This window comes from Manis javanica, chromosome 1 (genome assembly GCF_040802235.1).
Source record: "Manis javanica isolate MJ-LG chromosome 1, MJ_LKY, whole genome shotgun sequence".
Taxonomy (NCBI): domain Eukaryota; kingdom Metazoa; phylum Chordata; class Mammalia; order Pholidota; family Manidae; genus Manis; species Manis javanica.
The window spans coordinates 222,539,361-222,553,310 of record NC_133156.1 but is presented as its reverse complement, the minus strand read 5'-3'; the positions used below and the strand labels follow the sequence as shown (position 1 = coordinate 222,553,310).

At 39.5% G+C, this 13,950-nt stretch overlaps 1 protein-coding gene across 1 annotated transcript in view; it reads right to left on the bottom strand.

Annotated features, from left to right (window-relative positions):
• The window catches only part of HADHA (hydroxyacyl-CoA dehydrogenase trifunctional multienzyme complex subunit alpha), a 60,142-nt gene that overhangs the window by 7,052 nt on the left and 39,140 nt on the right, over positions 1-13,950 (bottom strand). Inside the window, exons 8-13 of the mRNA XM_036990632.2 lie at positions 11,820-11,942; positions 11,246-11,364; positions 9,103-9,159; positions 7,279-7,388; positions 3,387-3,521; positions 1,192-1,363 (exon numbers count right to left, since the gene is read on the bottom strand). Coding sequence (XP_036846527.2) covers positions 1,192-1,363; positions 3,387-3,521; positions 7,279-7,388; positions 9,103-9,159; positions 11,246-11,364; positions 11,820-11,942 — 716 coding nt within the window. The remainder of the gene's footprint in view (positions 1-1,191; positions 1,364-3,386; positions 3,522-7,278; positions 7,389-9,102; positions 9,160-11,245; positions 11,365-11,819; positions 11,943-13,950) is intronic.

Genomic DNA, 13,950 nt, shown 5'->3' with positions numbered 1-13,950 from the left:
ACAAGATCTGACTTGGCAGTAAACTTGTGACTTCTAAATGTGAGTTGATAGTAGAGCTGTCAGAATGCTCGCAGAGTCCTCAGTTGCATTGTCAGTGGAAAACAGCGAAAGTGACTGGCAATTCCAGGCCTGGCCTTGAGCAGCCTGGCAGCTTGGCCTTTGCCCTGGTGGCAGCAGAGTCTGCACTTCCCATGACCTAAGCTCTCCTCTTCTTTTCCTTCGTCACTGGCTTCCCAACTGCTAAAGCCAACACACTCTTTTCCATTCTGACACTCCTCAACCCAGATTTTCTGAGAGCAAATACTGTCACCTAGCCAGTTCGTAAATGCTCTTCTCTCCACTCTGGCTGTGTCTGCTTTTGCTGCTCCTCAGAATTCACCTCTGCACAACCTGCAAGGCCTACAAAGCCCAGGGAGCATCACCTACGTATGTAAGCTGAAGTGCCACCAGGCCCAGATGGAATACAAGCTTTTGTCTTTGGTTCCTAAACCTACCTAGGTTCGGTCTGCAGTACGGCAGAGATTGCCCCCACATGGGAGGATATCTTAAGAGGAAAGCCCACCACTCAAGATACTGGGAGTGTTGCCAAGTCAGTGCCATTTCATTTGCACCATTTACTATCCCACATTCTGTTCATTTAACTGTAGGCTGTCAAGGCCTTGGTTCTATCTCATCCCTGCATTACTGCCACTTCTTTTCTGGGCTCTTTCTTTATATCACCCACTTCAAGTAGTTGTTTTGTTCACATCATCCCATTCCAAGAATTGGCTATTTGGAGTATCTGGATCATGACCAAAGCAGCACTTCCACATACCGGGCATCTGACACCTGCCTGGAGAAACTTTCTCCCCTATTTTCTTTGCTGCCTAGACCTGAAATTTAGTTACAGCTGTGGCCAACCAAAAATGTGAAGACTTCTAGCTGAACTCTCTGAGGTTATCTCTACGTGTGGGTGGCTGAACTCCCACAGGAGGCTAACGAACCCTATGCTTAGGTTAATAATCTGCTTGATTTTCTTCCCTTAGAACTTAGATTTGACCTGTAACATGTACATTGCGCATGAGCTCACCTAAAAACTTACGGTTAGAAACAAAGTTCTATAAAAACAGCCATGACTTTCCTATAGCTCCTTAAAGAAGCCCATGCCTGTGCCCTCCACTTGCTGCAGTAGGGCGCAGGCCTCATACTCACCGCCTCTGCTTCCTCCAGCACTCGATGCTTGAGACTAAGGTCCTCAAAAACAGCCTCAATCACCATGTCAGCCTTCTCAAAACCCTGGTAATCGAGCTGCCCAGTCAAGTTGCTGAAAATGGAGTCCCTTTCAAATGATGTTATAGCTTTCTTCTTCACTTTATCGTTCAATCTAGAAAAAACACATTCCTAGTCAGAAAGGAACAGAAAACAACCATTTATCGAGTGTCCATGGGTGGGCAGTATGCTACGTTTTTCTCACCAACTCTGTGATATCGTCTGTTACTCCCATTTTGAGGGAGCTGAGTTGCCCAAAGACTCAGAGCAACTCTAAGTACAAGGGTACCCAGAGTACTAAGATCCAATGACAGGTTGAGCCCCAAGTCCACATTCTTTCTGCAAGATGCCTCTAAATGCCCAATTTATATAAACTACCATTCATAAAACAGTTAAGTTTGCCAAGAGGGCATGAATAGAATGGCAAAACAAAAGAGAAGCTCTGGTAACTCTCTACCTACAGCAAAGGAAACCCAACACGTGTCCCAGACCACACGATTTACACTTGCTTACATATCATTCTGTTAACCTGTAATTGTAATCTTCTGGAGGACAGAGACCAAGTGGTATTTCTTATATTCTTAATCCACTTCTTAGCACCTCAAAGCATATTGTATTGAACACATAAATATTAACTCAAGGTTTCTTCTTTCCCATAGACAGCTCAAAAGATTCCTGCTAATCAGACATTTAACTGATTATTTTTTATTGCCAAGGAAAACAGGCTTCCTTAGATTTTAAGCTGGCCCCATTTTCAGAATAAGTAACCTAGAGTTTTCCTTTGAAGAATGAAGCTAAACCCCATTCACTAATTTCCTTAACCAAAAGAAATTTAGACCTGCAAGTTCAAAATATTCAATTATATGGGTTCTAACCTTCTGGTTTCTGGTAGACATTACTGACATGTCAGCAGTTGGCACAACAAGATGTTTGCCAGCATTCAAGATATTATATGCTGCTCTAATTCTAATGCCTAATGGAACTATTTCCAAGAGAGGACGGGAAACATGCATGTCCCAAGTCAGCTGTGTGGTAAGGGGCACTCACCAGAGCCCGATGTTTCTCAGGCACAAAGGGGAACGTGGGACACCCGTGTTCAGACTGAGGGGAGGAAGCTGTTTTAGAGCAAGGGCAGCAATTTCTCTTCTGGTGACTGTATGAAATGCTGATGGAGATGCTTGCATGCTCTCCTTGGGGTGATGCTGTCCTCTAGCACATGGCTTTTTTTTTTTTGGTCAGAATCTTTTACTGCAACTCTGGTATTATGTAATTATTATTATAATAATCTGTCAAAATTACTGAACCTGCCAGACCCTAGAGAGCATTATGATAGCAATATATGAGCTTCTCTTCAGAAAAGAGGTAAAAACATGTGTAAGCTACATAACCCATTTAAGAAACAAAAAAGAAGCTCACTCAGCTCAAAGTCACATGCAGGACAGTCTAAGTACAGCCAGCTTATCCATTACACTGAAGAGGAGAGCTGAGCTGAAAACACTTCTCCATTTGGCCAGTCGGCTGCTCCATTTTTCCCTCTGCAAAAACAGGCAGATATGTGTGCAGGGAAGGGGAGCAAGCAGGCAGGAGGGAGACTAATATCTACCCTTTATTCATTCAGAGGTAGAATGGAGACACAGTCTCTAAAGCCTCAGACACTGTGGAACCAAATCAGTTAGCTGCTTCTCTGCAGCACTGCCATTCAAGAAATACAAGGTTCAGGACCTCTGAGGCCAGCTGCCTTCAACCTGCACGTGCTGCACAACTCCTCACACCCTACATTCAGTTCTCTCCACAAAGACACAAAGCCATGCCATCTCAATGTTCCATAACAATACAGCAACTAATGGAAATTACCAAATTCACAGTCTGATGCCCAAACCTAAAATAAACAGCATTTACAAATACCTAATAAAGTTTTCTCTTCTGTACTCAAAAGATTATAGATTCCAGTGATGTCAATGGTTTATAATATCTGTAACAAAATGAAGTGAAGGAAGCAATTAGTATTCCTAAAAATCAAAGGAGATGTGGTTTAACTAAGGAGTGTCTAGTACTCATCACATTCAGGAGAAAAGGAACCTGTAAAGGCTAAAAGCAAAACGATTCTAACTCCTGGCAGAGGCGGAGTGCAGGCTTACCCTCTGAACACCTGCTGCTGTCCTCGGCCCAGTCCGGCTAGTGTAGTATCTTTAAGTATAGTTTGCAGGCCCTTATCCACGGAGACTTGGGCAATGCCGGCTCCCATCAGCCCAGCACCAAGAACAGCTAGGTGCCTGAAAGGAAAGGATGAAATGACTTTTGGTGGATAACTCCTAATCATTTCAGTAAAAGGGGGAGATCACCCAAGTTATCATCCAATAAACCAACTAAAGCAGGCACAACAATAAGGTGTTTCAAGTAATTTTTTATTTTTTTAATTTTGTTATCAAGTAATTTTTATCTATAAAAATGCACCTTTTAATAAGTGAGAGATTTTTCAAAGTTAAATGCAAAAATCCATCAGGTATAAGAACTGCTCTACCCAAGAAGAATTACAGTGATCTTCAGTTGTGCTTAGAGATCACTGAGAACAAACCAACAAATTTATACGTAAGTCAACATGAATATTTGTTTTCCAAACACAAGTCAACTTACAGTGATATACCTGAAGGTAACCTCTCATCTTCCAACTACTTACTAGCAAATTTACCAACTTCAAGTCACCCCTTCATTTCTCCTGAAATCTGTGCCATTATTTCTCTTTATGTGGATTAGATCCGAAGTCTCCTAGGGAGGAGCTTTCAGACCACACTCCTCCCTCACAGTGCCTCCAGGCCTGCACATCCTGCCTCTTCCGCCTCTGAATTCCTCTGGAACTTGTCAGGACCATTTGCCTTATCCTACAGTATTCTGCAGCAGCTTCACATACAGCATTTTTGTCTAAATTGGAGTCAAAGCTTAGAGGACCAGAGATCATATCTGATTACCCTTTTTTAGTTTTCCAGAGTTCTGGAACAATATGCTATATTCACATAGTAAATAACTAAAAAAAATTTTTTCAGAACAACTTCTTTTATAAAAGAAGCTCAAGTTTACAGCATTGTAGATCTAAATTAGAGCTGTAATGCAAGATAAGGTTTCATTCCTAACAATTCTGATTATAATGTTTAAAAATCATATTCAAAATCTGGTAAGGAAACCTCATAATTTCAAGTCCTGGGAACATCTTTCAAATGGAGCTTTGTAGTAATATCCATATTTATATGGTGCGTGTTATGGAATTAGAGAACAATAAGAAAATAGGGTGGAGAAATACAACGAATAGGAAAATTGACCAAAGACTGATACATTTATTGCATGAAAATCAAGTTTCTTTTTGACAAATGACCACACAAAATTAGGACAAACATTGCATAGGAAGAAATCTGTAACATACATAGCAGCAAAGGATGATGACTATTGGGGAAATATGAAGAACACATATGTATAATTAAAAGAAAACAATAAAATGGGTGAGGATTTATATAAAGCAATTCACAAAAGAAGAGAATACATTGCCAATAAAGATGCTCAACTTCCCTAATAATCTGAGAATTGCAACTTAAAATGAGGTATTCTCTCCTTATCAGAATGGCAAAAAATTTTCAAGTATCAGCAAGGATGCACAAAAATTGTCCCTTTCATATATAGCTGATGGAAGCATACTTTGCATTCCACAGGAGGGCAAACTTATTAAAACCCCAAATCACATACTCCAGGACCCAGTAATTCTACTTCTCATTATCTACTCTAGAGAAATGCACATATGCACAGGATGACACACTGTGATGAACAGTCGTACAATGTAATAACGAAAAACTAGAAACAGCCACCAGTCTATCAGTAGAAGATGAAAAGGAATGAGTTAACTGATATGTACCAACACAAAGTCTCTTAGCCGTATTGAATAAAAAGAGCAAGTTACAAGATTCATATGGAAGGATTGCTTTTATATTACAACATTCAAACAATAAACACAAAACAGGATCACCTAGTATAACAGCTTTTTAAAAAGAATAAGAATGCATCCTTTGTATAAAAAATTAATTTATAAAAAGAGAAAATAAAGAATTCAAATTACTATCCAAAGCAAAGAGGAAGAGGCCTAGTGAGACAGATGTGGAGGCACCACTGACAACTGAACATGTAGGAAGGGGGACCTCTTCCATCAATGATCTTTACGCAGTTTTGGTTCAACCTATTCAAGCCTTGGTTATCTTATAACACTTATTTCTAAGATGATGTTACCTTTTTCATCAATTTATTTCCCAAGTTAGGTCAACTCTTAAATCATTCTGTTTTTCTGTCCCTTTAGTTTTTGAATTTTTGATTCAAGGTGATTCTTATCTACAAATATTTATTTAAGGATATTTAACTCAAGTTTGGAGGTGTTCTGTTTTCTTCTGCACTGTGGTTGTTTTCTGGGGTGGGGGGGGAATTTTCATAAGCTCAAGTATTTTGATTCTCATTTTCTTTTTTCTTGCATGAGCTTTACGTGGATGTTGCCAGTCTTTTTTGTGCATTTGGTTGGTATACAGAAAATCCTTCTCCAGGAAATAGTATCAACTATCTGCATATAATAGTAAGAGGTATTTGCAGACCAGAGGAGGAGTCCAGAGTGGCTACTTAGGTTTCTTAATTTAAGAGTACCATCTTCCACTGCAAAGTACAGTCTCTTTAACTGACAGCATTTCTTTGTAGGTAGAGGGATGGTAGTGAAGAGATTGGATGGGATAGGAGTTGGTATGTCTTACGGTTCTGTGATTTTGTAGGACTCTTAGTATTTTTCTCTCTTGCTTCCTTTCTTTCCTATTACAACAAAGTTTTCCTCTTACAGTTAGAAGTTAGAAGCATCATCTGCCTTCTATTTATGCTGTACATGGGACGGTGGCTTTTTGTCCTTGTTAAGCTGTGATTTTTGTAGAATGTGTGAAGAGATGAAGATTTAAGTGGCCATCATTATTCTTCTGCAATACGGAGGTGCCTTACTTCACTCACTGAATTCAAGACACTCAGTATCAGGTGGAACAATGCAGTTGGACTGATGCTGATCATTACTGTGCTGGAAAAGTAGCTATGGATGTATTTCACATTTTATTAGGAAACCGGCCCTCTTGGTTAGAATCTTATCTGTCTCACACAGATTTCCCATTTTATATTCTACTTTGGATTATAATTTCATTAAAGGTGAAGGAAAGGAGAAGGTAGTAACAGTAGCTTCTCTTAAATTCATCACAGTAGTTCACCTAGAGCTGTTTCTCAACCTTGGCACTACTGACGTTATGGATCAGACAGCGCTTTGTGGGGGGCCTGCCCTCTGCACTGTAGGATGCTTAGCAGCAGCCCTGTCTCCACCTACCAGAAGCCAGGAGCAGCCTTCCCTCGCAGTTGTGCTAACCAAAAATGTTCCCAGATATCCTCAAATGTCCCGTGGGGGGCAACAGTGGCTAGACTGAGAACCACTAAGCTAAAAGGTGAGCTTCAGGGCCTTATTAAACTTAAGATGCAGAACAGTGACTTAGGTGGTGTAACATGGAAAGGCTTGCTGGAGAGAAGAGGTATGAAAACAGGAAAGTAGAATCTCAAATGCTTAGGTTGTAAGCTTCAGGACAATGAAGCTTTATGATTTTAAATGAGGAAGAAGTGTGAGTTCCCAGAGATGGTATCTTAAGTTACAGGGAGAGACAAGATCACTGAAGAGTGCACAGTGCGTATGTTTGCTTTAGGAAGAGAGGACCTAAACCAGTTGTCTGGGGGATGTCAGCAGCGAGACAGGAAAGCCTCATAGGAGCCATTGGTGAAGTCTGGAGAAATCTCAGTACATGCAGAACTCTGAAAGCCAAGGAGTTCTTGGTAGGAATAGGGATCTAACGGGCTCAGGACAGAAGAGATTTATGGCAAGAGTGAGGGTATAAATCTAGCTCTGCAGATCTTCAAAGACATCTACAAAGCATCTTACAACCTTAGCTTGTATGAAATCCACAAAGACTTCCTAGGTAGAGCTTAACTTACTTAACTTCCTTCTGTGGAGCTCCAAATTTATTCTTCTTGCACAGGATCTGACCATGGTAAAGTCCCATCAAGGCCTTTGATTCTTTGGTCATTGCTAGCTCTCCAAATTTCTGAAATGTAAAGGGGGACATGAACAGGTAGAACTGCACAGTCTCGGTGATGCGGATTTCTTCAGTTCAATTTCTCTGCAGAGCAGAGATAACACATGCAAAAGCCTCAGGTCCTCGGGGTCTCCGTGGTGCCTACGCTGCAGAAGTCTGTCTCCAACTGGTCTGTCCTCTCTTTACTCTTCTTATCTGCAGCACTTTCCAACTGCTGCTTTGAAAAAAGGTTTTGGATATAACTGAGCTCTCAGATTCTTTACACCAGAGCTTGTGGTAGGTAACCTTTTTCATGGAATTAGTGTCAGAGCCAAAATGGACCTGCACAATCTCAACCAACCCTCTTATTTTAAAGATTGGGAAGAAGAGGCTCAGAGAAATGAAGTTACTTGCTCAAAGCCACACTGCTTCAAAGTGGCAAAAATGGACCTTGAGCCCAGGCAGTTTGATGCCCAACTCTAATTCTCTGTTCACTATAGCAGGCTGTCCCCCAGGATACCTACAACTTTAAAAGTACTTTAACACTTTTGGAGAACAAGTCTCAACTTAGTGGTTAACAGCATGAGAGTTAGAGTCGGGGGTTGACAGAACTGGGTTTGAATTCTGGCTCTGCCATTTCCCAGTTGTGAAGCTTTCTTCACCCTTAAAATGGGTAAAATAATACCTGTTTTACAATATTGCTGTGGGAATTAAGTGAGAATAATAGTAAAATAACTAGGGTCTCAATATTAGCTATTAATAATATCAACATTACTAGAATTTACTGGAACAATTAGATAAGGAGCATTTCAAAGAAGGAATCCCTCTTCTAAAGTTGCTTTCATGTCCCAATAGAACTTGAAACAATGCTCTACTAATCTTGATACATAGGTTCTACTCAATAAACCAGTGATTTTCAAACCATGGGTAGAGACTCAGCAGTGGTCATGGATTTACTGGGTTATGATAAGGAGAAAAGACAGAAAATACTGGGTATAATGTACACAGTGAGGACAATGATTTGTGAAACTTATGCTTCAATTTTTCTGTACATGTGTATGTGTATATCTGGTTAAGACATAAAAGAAAAAATCAGAAGTGCACTGCGATAAGCAACCCAGTATAACAAATGTTTTCTCTGGAATGTGTCCCGAGAAAAGGGACTTTTGTCCTGTTATCAAAAAACAATCATGATTGCTTAAAACTTAAAAGCAACCCAATCTGCTTAAATCTGTAATACCACTAGCTCATTAGAAAATGGGAAGAGAGGAGTCTGGTTCATGCGTCCCTTCTGTCTTCTTTTAGTGGGTACAAAACATTCCCTTTCATCTTCTAATTTGCCAAGGAGAGGCTGGGCTTCAAAATCTTATCTCTAGGCCCTAGCAAGTGAGAAACATTACTTTTCTATTGGTGCTTTCATTTTATCACAACACAGTCAGCCCAACTACAGAATAATGTCCAGGTGATTCATTTTGAAAGGACTGTATAATTCTACCCCTGCTTTTCCTCTTTATACCCTCATTATTGACAGCAAGTTCAAGTATTTGGGGATATTCAGGGTTTTCTTAGTATCTACTCTCTCACTGAGGTTAATCATAAGAAATGAAAGAAAATTTCATTAATTCACTAGAAGAAAAATTTTACTAGGCTTTGGATACTTTTTCTTTTTCTATCTTTATACAGAGTTTTTTAAATCTTGGTTTTCCTGTATCTAATAATAAAAACTGAAAGGACATAACTTTACCTGAGATTCAGAGAGATAGCCAGCGTCATTCCCTTGCTCGATTCCAGTCTTTACCACCTAAAAAACGTATTAATGCACCTGTTCATTGTTGGAATGGATTGGCAAACTGTACAATAATGCTGAGTAAAACCACTAGCACTGTTAGTGTTCTGCGAGGAAGTCAGAAGTCTAGACTGAAGTAAGGAAAAGAAGGGCACTGAGTGCCTGGTTGTGTAAGACTGACTGAGTTCTCTCATCTTTGAGACTACTGCGATAGCTAGCATGAACTGGGAGGAAATAAAATACAATGAAAAAGTCAGAAGAGGAAAAGAACAGCGTTCACAGCTCAAACTCCACTTCCTTATCCACCTCTGAATCCTATTATTTGTCAGAGAAAGAATTCTCATCACACATTTCCAAGTCTAGTAATAGGTTTACTTTTTCCTCTTCATTACCTTCTCTCCTGCTTAAATTACTCTTCCAACTTCTCTTCTGTTCTCCAAATGTGGGCAGATCCCCAAAGTTCCACTTTCAGCCCCTCTCTCCCTCAGGCACATCATCTACTTTATCACATTAATCATGAACTCTGTGAAATTCAATTTAACATTGGGGTACTAAGTACATGACAAGTATAAAAGATGAAAAAATGGTCCTACATTTAATCACCATAATTTATGGAAATGATGAATTAAAAAAAAAATCAAACAAATCTACATCCTTAATTGAATTCTCTATCTAGACCACAGTTGCTTTAATTTCCTGAAATACCTAAACTCAACACTTCTATAGCTCAACTCAAAATCTTTCCATGGCAAGTTTCTCAGTATCTTCATATTTTTAGTTTTCCTATTCTATCTCAGGGTCTTACTCAAACTTAACAAGAAAACTTCCTAAGTCATTGCTCTACTTTGTTTTCTAATCCATTTTTACTCTCATGAAAACGGTTCTCTGTCATGACCTATACAGGACAAAGGTCCAATTTCTTATTACTGTCAACCTTTTGAAATCTAGCTTCAATCTGCCTTTCTTTAGGCATTTCATTGTCTGATCTCATTAAATGTTCCTTCAAGAGCCTCATGCCTACCAGCTTCTATACCTATGCTCAAAATGCTCATCCTACCTAGCACCACTTTTTCTTTACCTAGTCTTCACCCACTTTTTCATGGCTCAGGTCAAATGCCACAAGGCTCTTCCTAATCCCTCTGTTCTCTGCTCTTGTACTTAGCAATTTTCCTGTGCCCCAATTATCTGGCATTAATCCTATGTGGCTCTACAATGTCTCTCATACTGTTATCTGTGTTACCACATATATATCTAACCTCCCCAGCCCAGACTGAGATGGACGGAGGCAGGTGATCATATTTCGTATTTTATGTATTTTGGTTTCTTCTGCTTAAAATATATTTGTTGCCTAATTAATTCTCCACTTTTGAAGTCTTTAACTATTATGCTTTTCCTCCCCAACTTTATTGAGATATAACTGACATATAACATTGCATGATTTAGGGTGCACACTGTGATGATTTGATACACATATGTACTGTGACATGATTAGTTAACACATCCTTTACCTCACATAATTACTGTTTTGTTGTTGATGTTATGGCGAGATGATTATATGCTATCTCAATCTTGGACTTTTCAGAATGAAGAGTTTCTCAGTTTTAAAGTCTATCTTTAGAGAGAAGTTTCTTCAACTTTGTGATCATTTTAATTATCCTCCTTGATCTTTTTTTGAACTTTTCTATATCATTACATCTTTTTCTAATTATGGCTATGGGGAAGCAAATCAGACAGCTTAGTATGGACAATGGTTTTGACTGAGGATAGAATACAACACAAATTCTGTTTCAACCACCTCTTAATTAATGCCCAATTTTACTGGCCTTATTATACTGATATGACATAGGTTCCTTTCCTGGTTTTTAACTGTTAGTTTTATACTCACCAACTATTAAGTACGCCTGGCACTAATTTCCCCAAATGTATCATTATATGAGTCCCTATAGCTTGATATATGCTCTTCCTTTATTTTTCTTTAAGTACTTTGATGGCAGAATTAACTTTGGTACTGGCATACATGGTTCAGAATGGCAATAAAGAGTCCTGCTGTATACAAAGGGAAGAAATGTTAGAAATGTGGGCATATAGGGTGAAGACTCACATCAATTATTTTCAGAGGTGCAGGATAAAGGCCTTTGGTCTGCTTTCGTACTTTTTCTTCCACCTTTTTGTAAATCTGTTGCCTGACAAATGGAATACTCATGGCGAATGATGTCAATTCTGTAAGGTAAAATGTTTTTAGAAACTTACTGGAAAAAGCCTAGCTTCCCTTGTGAGTTTGCTCTGTAAACTCCATAACAGTGCAGTAACCCTAGCTATCTGAAAGAACTGCTCTTTATTCTGATATACAAAAATCTGAATTTCAAGTTGAACACTTCTCTAAACATGGTTTCCTTAACTGATAAATGCTAAAGCTGGGTATTGGCTACATACCTGCTTATTACACTATTGTACTTTTGTATAAATGTCTAAAATTTTCCAAAATAAAATGGCTTTAACTAACCAGTGTAAGGTTCAGGACTTGATCCTACATCAGAGTTGTTGCACCACTTAAGACTGACTTTATGGTTACAGAAATTCATGCATATACCTCTTCCTCACTTCACATTTATAGCAAGTAAAATTGAACTCCCTGGAAAGAAGCTTTGCCTTTGTTCTTTAAGAATGGCACTCACTTTCCACCAATCCCTTGTCTCTCTTTGGAGAGATTTTCTTATCAGCTAGTCCTTTGGCAAAAGTAATCGCAACTTCCTCTAGGTATTCAACTGTCTGTTCCTCTGGAGGTTTTAATCCTGGTCCTGTAAAAATGAACACAATAGACTAGAATGAAAATCAGGTAGATCAGTCATAGGTAGGCAAAAACCTAGGCATGTCAAAGCCAAAGGTTCTGTGCGCCCACTTTCAGCACAGCTTTCCATGTCAGACTAGAGACTGGTAGGTGGCAGAGCTATGAACTTGAAGAAGAGAAGTAATACTGAGCAAAGGTGCAACAACGTTCTCCAGACAGAAAACAAGGACTTAAACCATATCAGTTTGGCTTCCACTTCTGAGTAGGATATAATGTCTCATGAGGCCTGCACAGTTGCTGCAAAGCTGAGGAGAAAATGAATAAATTGAAAACCACATTTGTAAAGACAGTGGAGAGCTGTCAAAGCTATGAGGACTATAGGAACTTAAATTCCAGAGAGAGAAGAGACTGTCCAGGTGAGCTGACCGCTGGACATTTTCTCTTCTGGGAGTATATGATGCTTTTGGGCATGAGGCTAAAGACTGGCCTTGGCCCAAGCAGAAGGATACTATTGGGGGAAAGCAAAATGATTAGTTTTTGTTGGTCACATACAACAGATCAGAAGCTAGAAGAAACCAAATGCAAAGCTAGTTCTCCCCATTGAAGATTTGTGGAGTTCTAAGGCAGTAGAGGAGGCTGGAGGGGATGGGTCAGAAAGCTCGAGTGAAATCTCTCTAGTGTCATGATGTTTAGTACATGAAGTACTTCCCTATAGAGAAAGGGGCATGTCAAAAACATGAAGATGATTTTCTACCTAAGGCACTGCCTGGTATTGAACTTGCTTAAGGCAGGGGACTAAAAAGCTACACTCAAAAAATCCAAAGGCTGTCTTTTTTTTAGGGCTGTGAAAGGATACCTACCAGGTTCTCAATCAAAAGCCTGAAGAGCCACACTGGAGGAGGAGGAGGTGGTTGGGGCTGAAAGGCAATCTTGTGTAGTCTTATGGTACATAGGAAACAAAATCCCAAAGGAAGGAGGGGCCCACAATGAATATGCAACTAATCTCTCCCTTAAGACATCTGCCTTATTTTGAACCTGTGTGGAGGAAGAACTAAGCCCCAAACTTCCGAATGGCAAAAATGCATAGGGCTCTTGAAAGTCATCATACTTCCTACATGACCTGTAGGAAGGCCAAGGAAGCTGGATTTTGTCAAGTAGAAAACTGAACAGCAGTTCCTACACAAAAGGAGAGCCCTAGAATCTAGAGAGGCTTCTTGAAACTCTGGCTGAGTATCCACTGCACATGCATGAGAGGAAAGTATCTGAAGCCAAGGAGAGAACTATCATAAATGCATGAAAAGAAGAAAAAATAGCCAAGAGCCAGGAGATAAACTGACTGATAGAAACACCTGCAGAAATGAAAAGGCAGAATTAGAAGACATGATGTTAGAAAGGCTGTTGTAAATTCATGCCTTATGTTCAAGAAGGTAGAGTAAAACAGAGGCATAATGAAGAGAAATTTAAGACATGTAAGTGAATCAAATGTTACTTCTGGATACAAAAACCCACCAATATCTGGAATGAAAACTACATAGGATTGGATTAATAGCAGATTATATACTGAAGAAGAAAAGACCAGGAAACTTGAATACATGGCAATAAATACAGGCTTTAAAAGAATAACAGACCTACAATCAGTTACTAAAGGTAAAAGTTACCAGTGAAATTTAAATGGCAGTAGGCCCAACTCCTAAGGAGTTGGCCCACTGGATGTGTAAGGAAATGCAAACTATTAAGAAGCAGGCTAACCATACCGTTCCTGGTTATTATTATCTGAAAATAAAAGAAAGCACTGGGTCAGGGTTTGATGCTGAACTTGGCTCATTTGGTTGGATCGGTATCACCAGCTTCCTGAAGAACCTTTATTAAAATGGATTGTGAGAGTAACTTAGGGGCTTTGTCTTTGGTTTTGAATGCTTCAGAGTAGAAGAGCATGCTTGGACTGATGATGTAAGACCCACAGCTCACTACTGAACAATCACAGATGGCTGCAAGTGATCCACACTAGAACTGCCTGA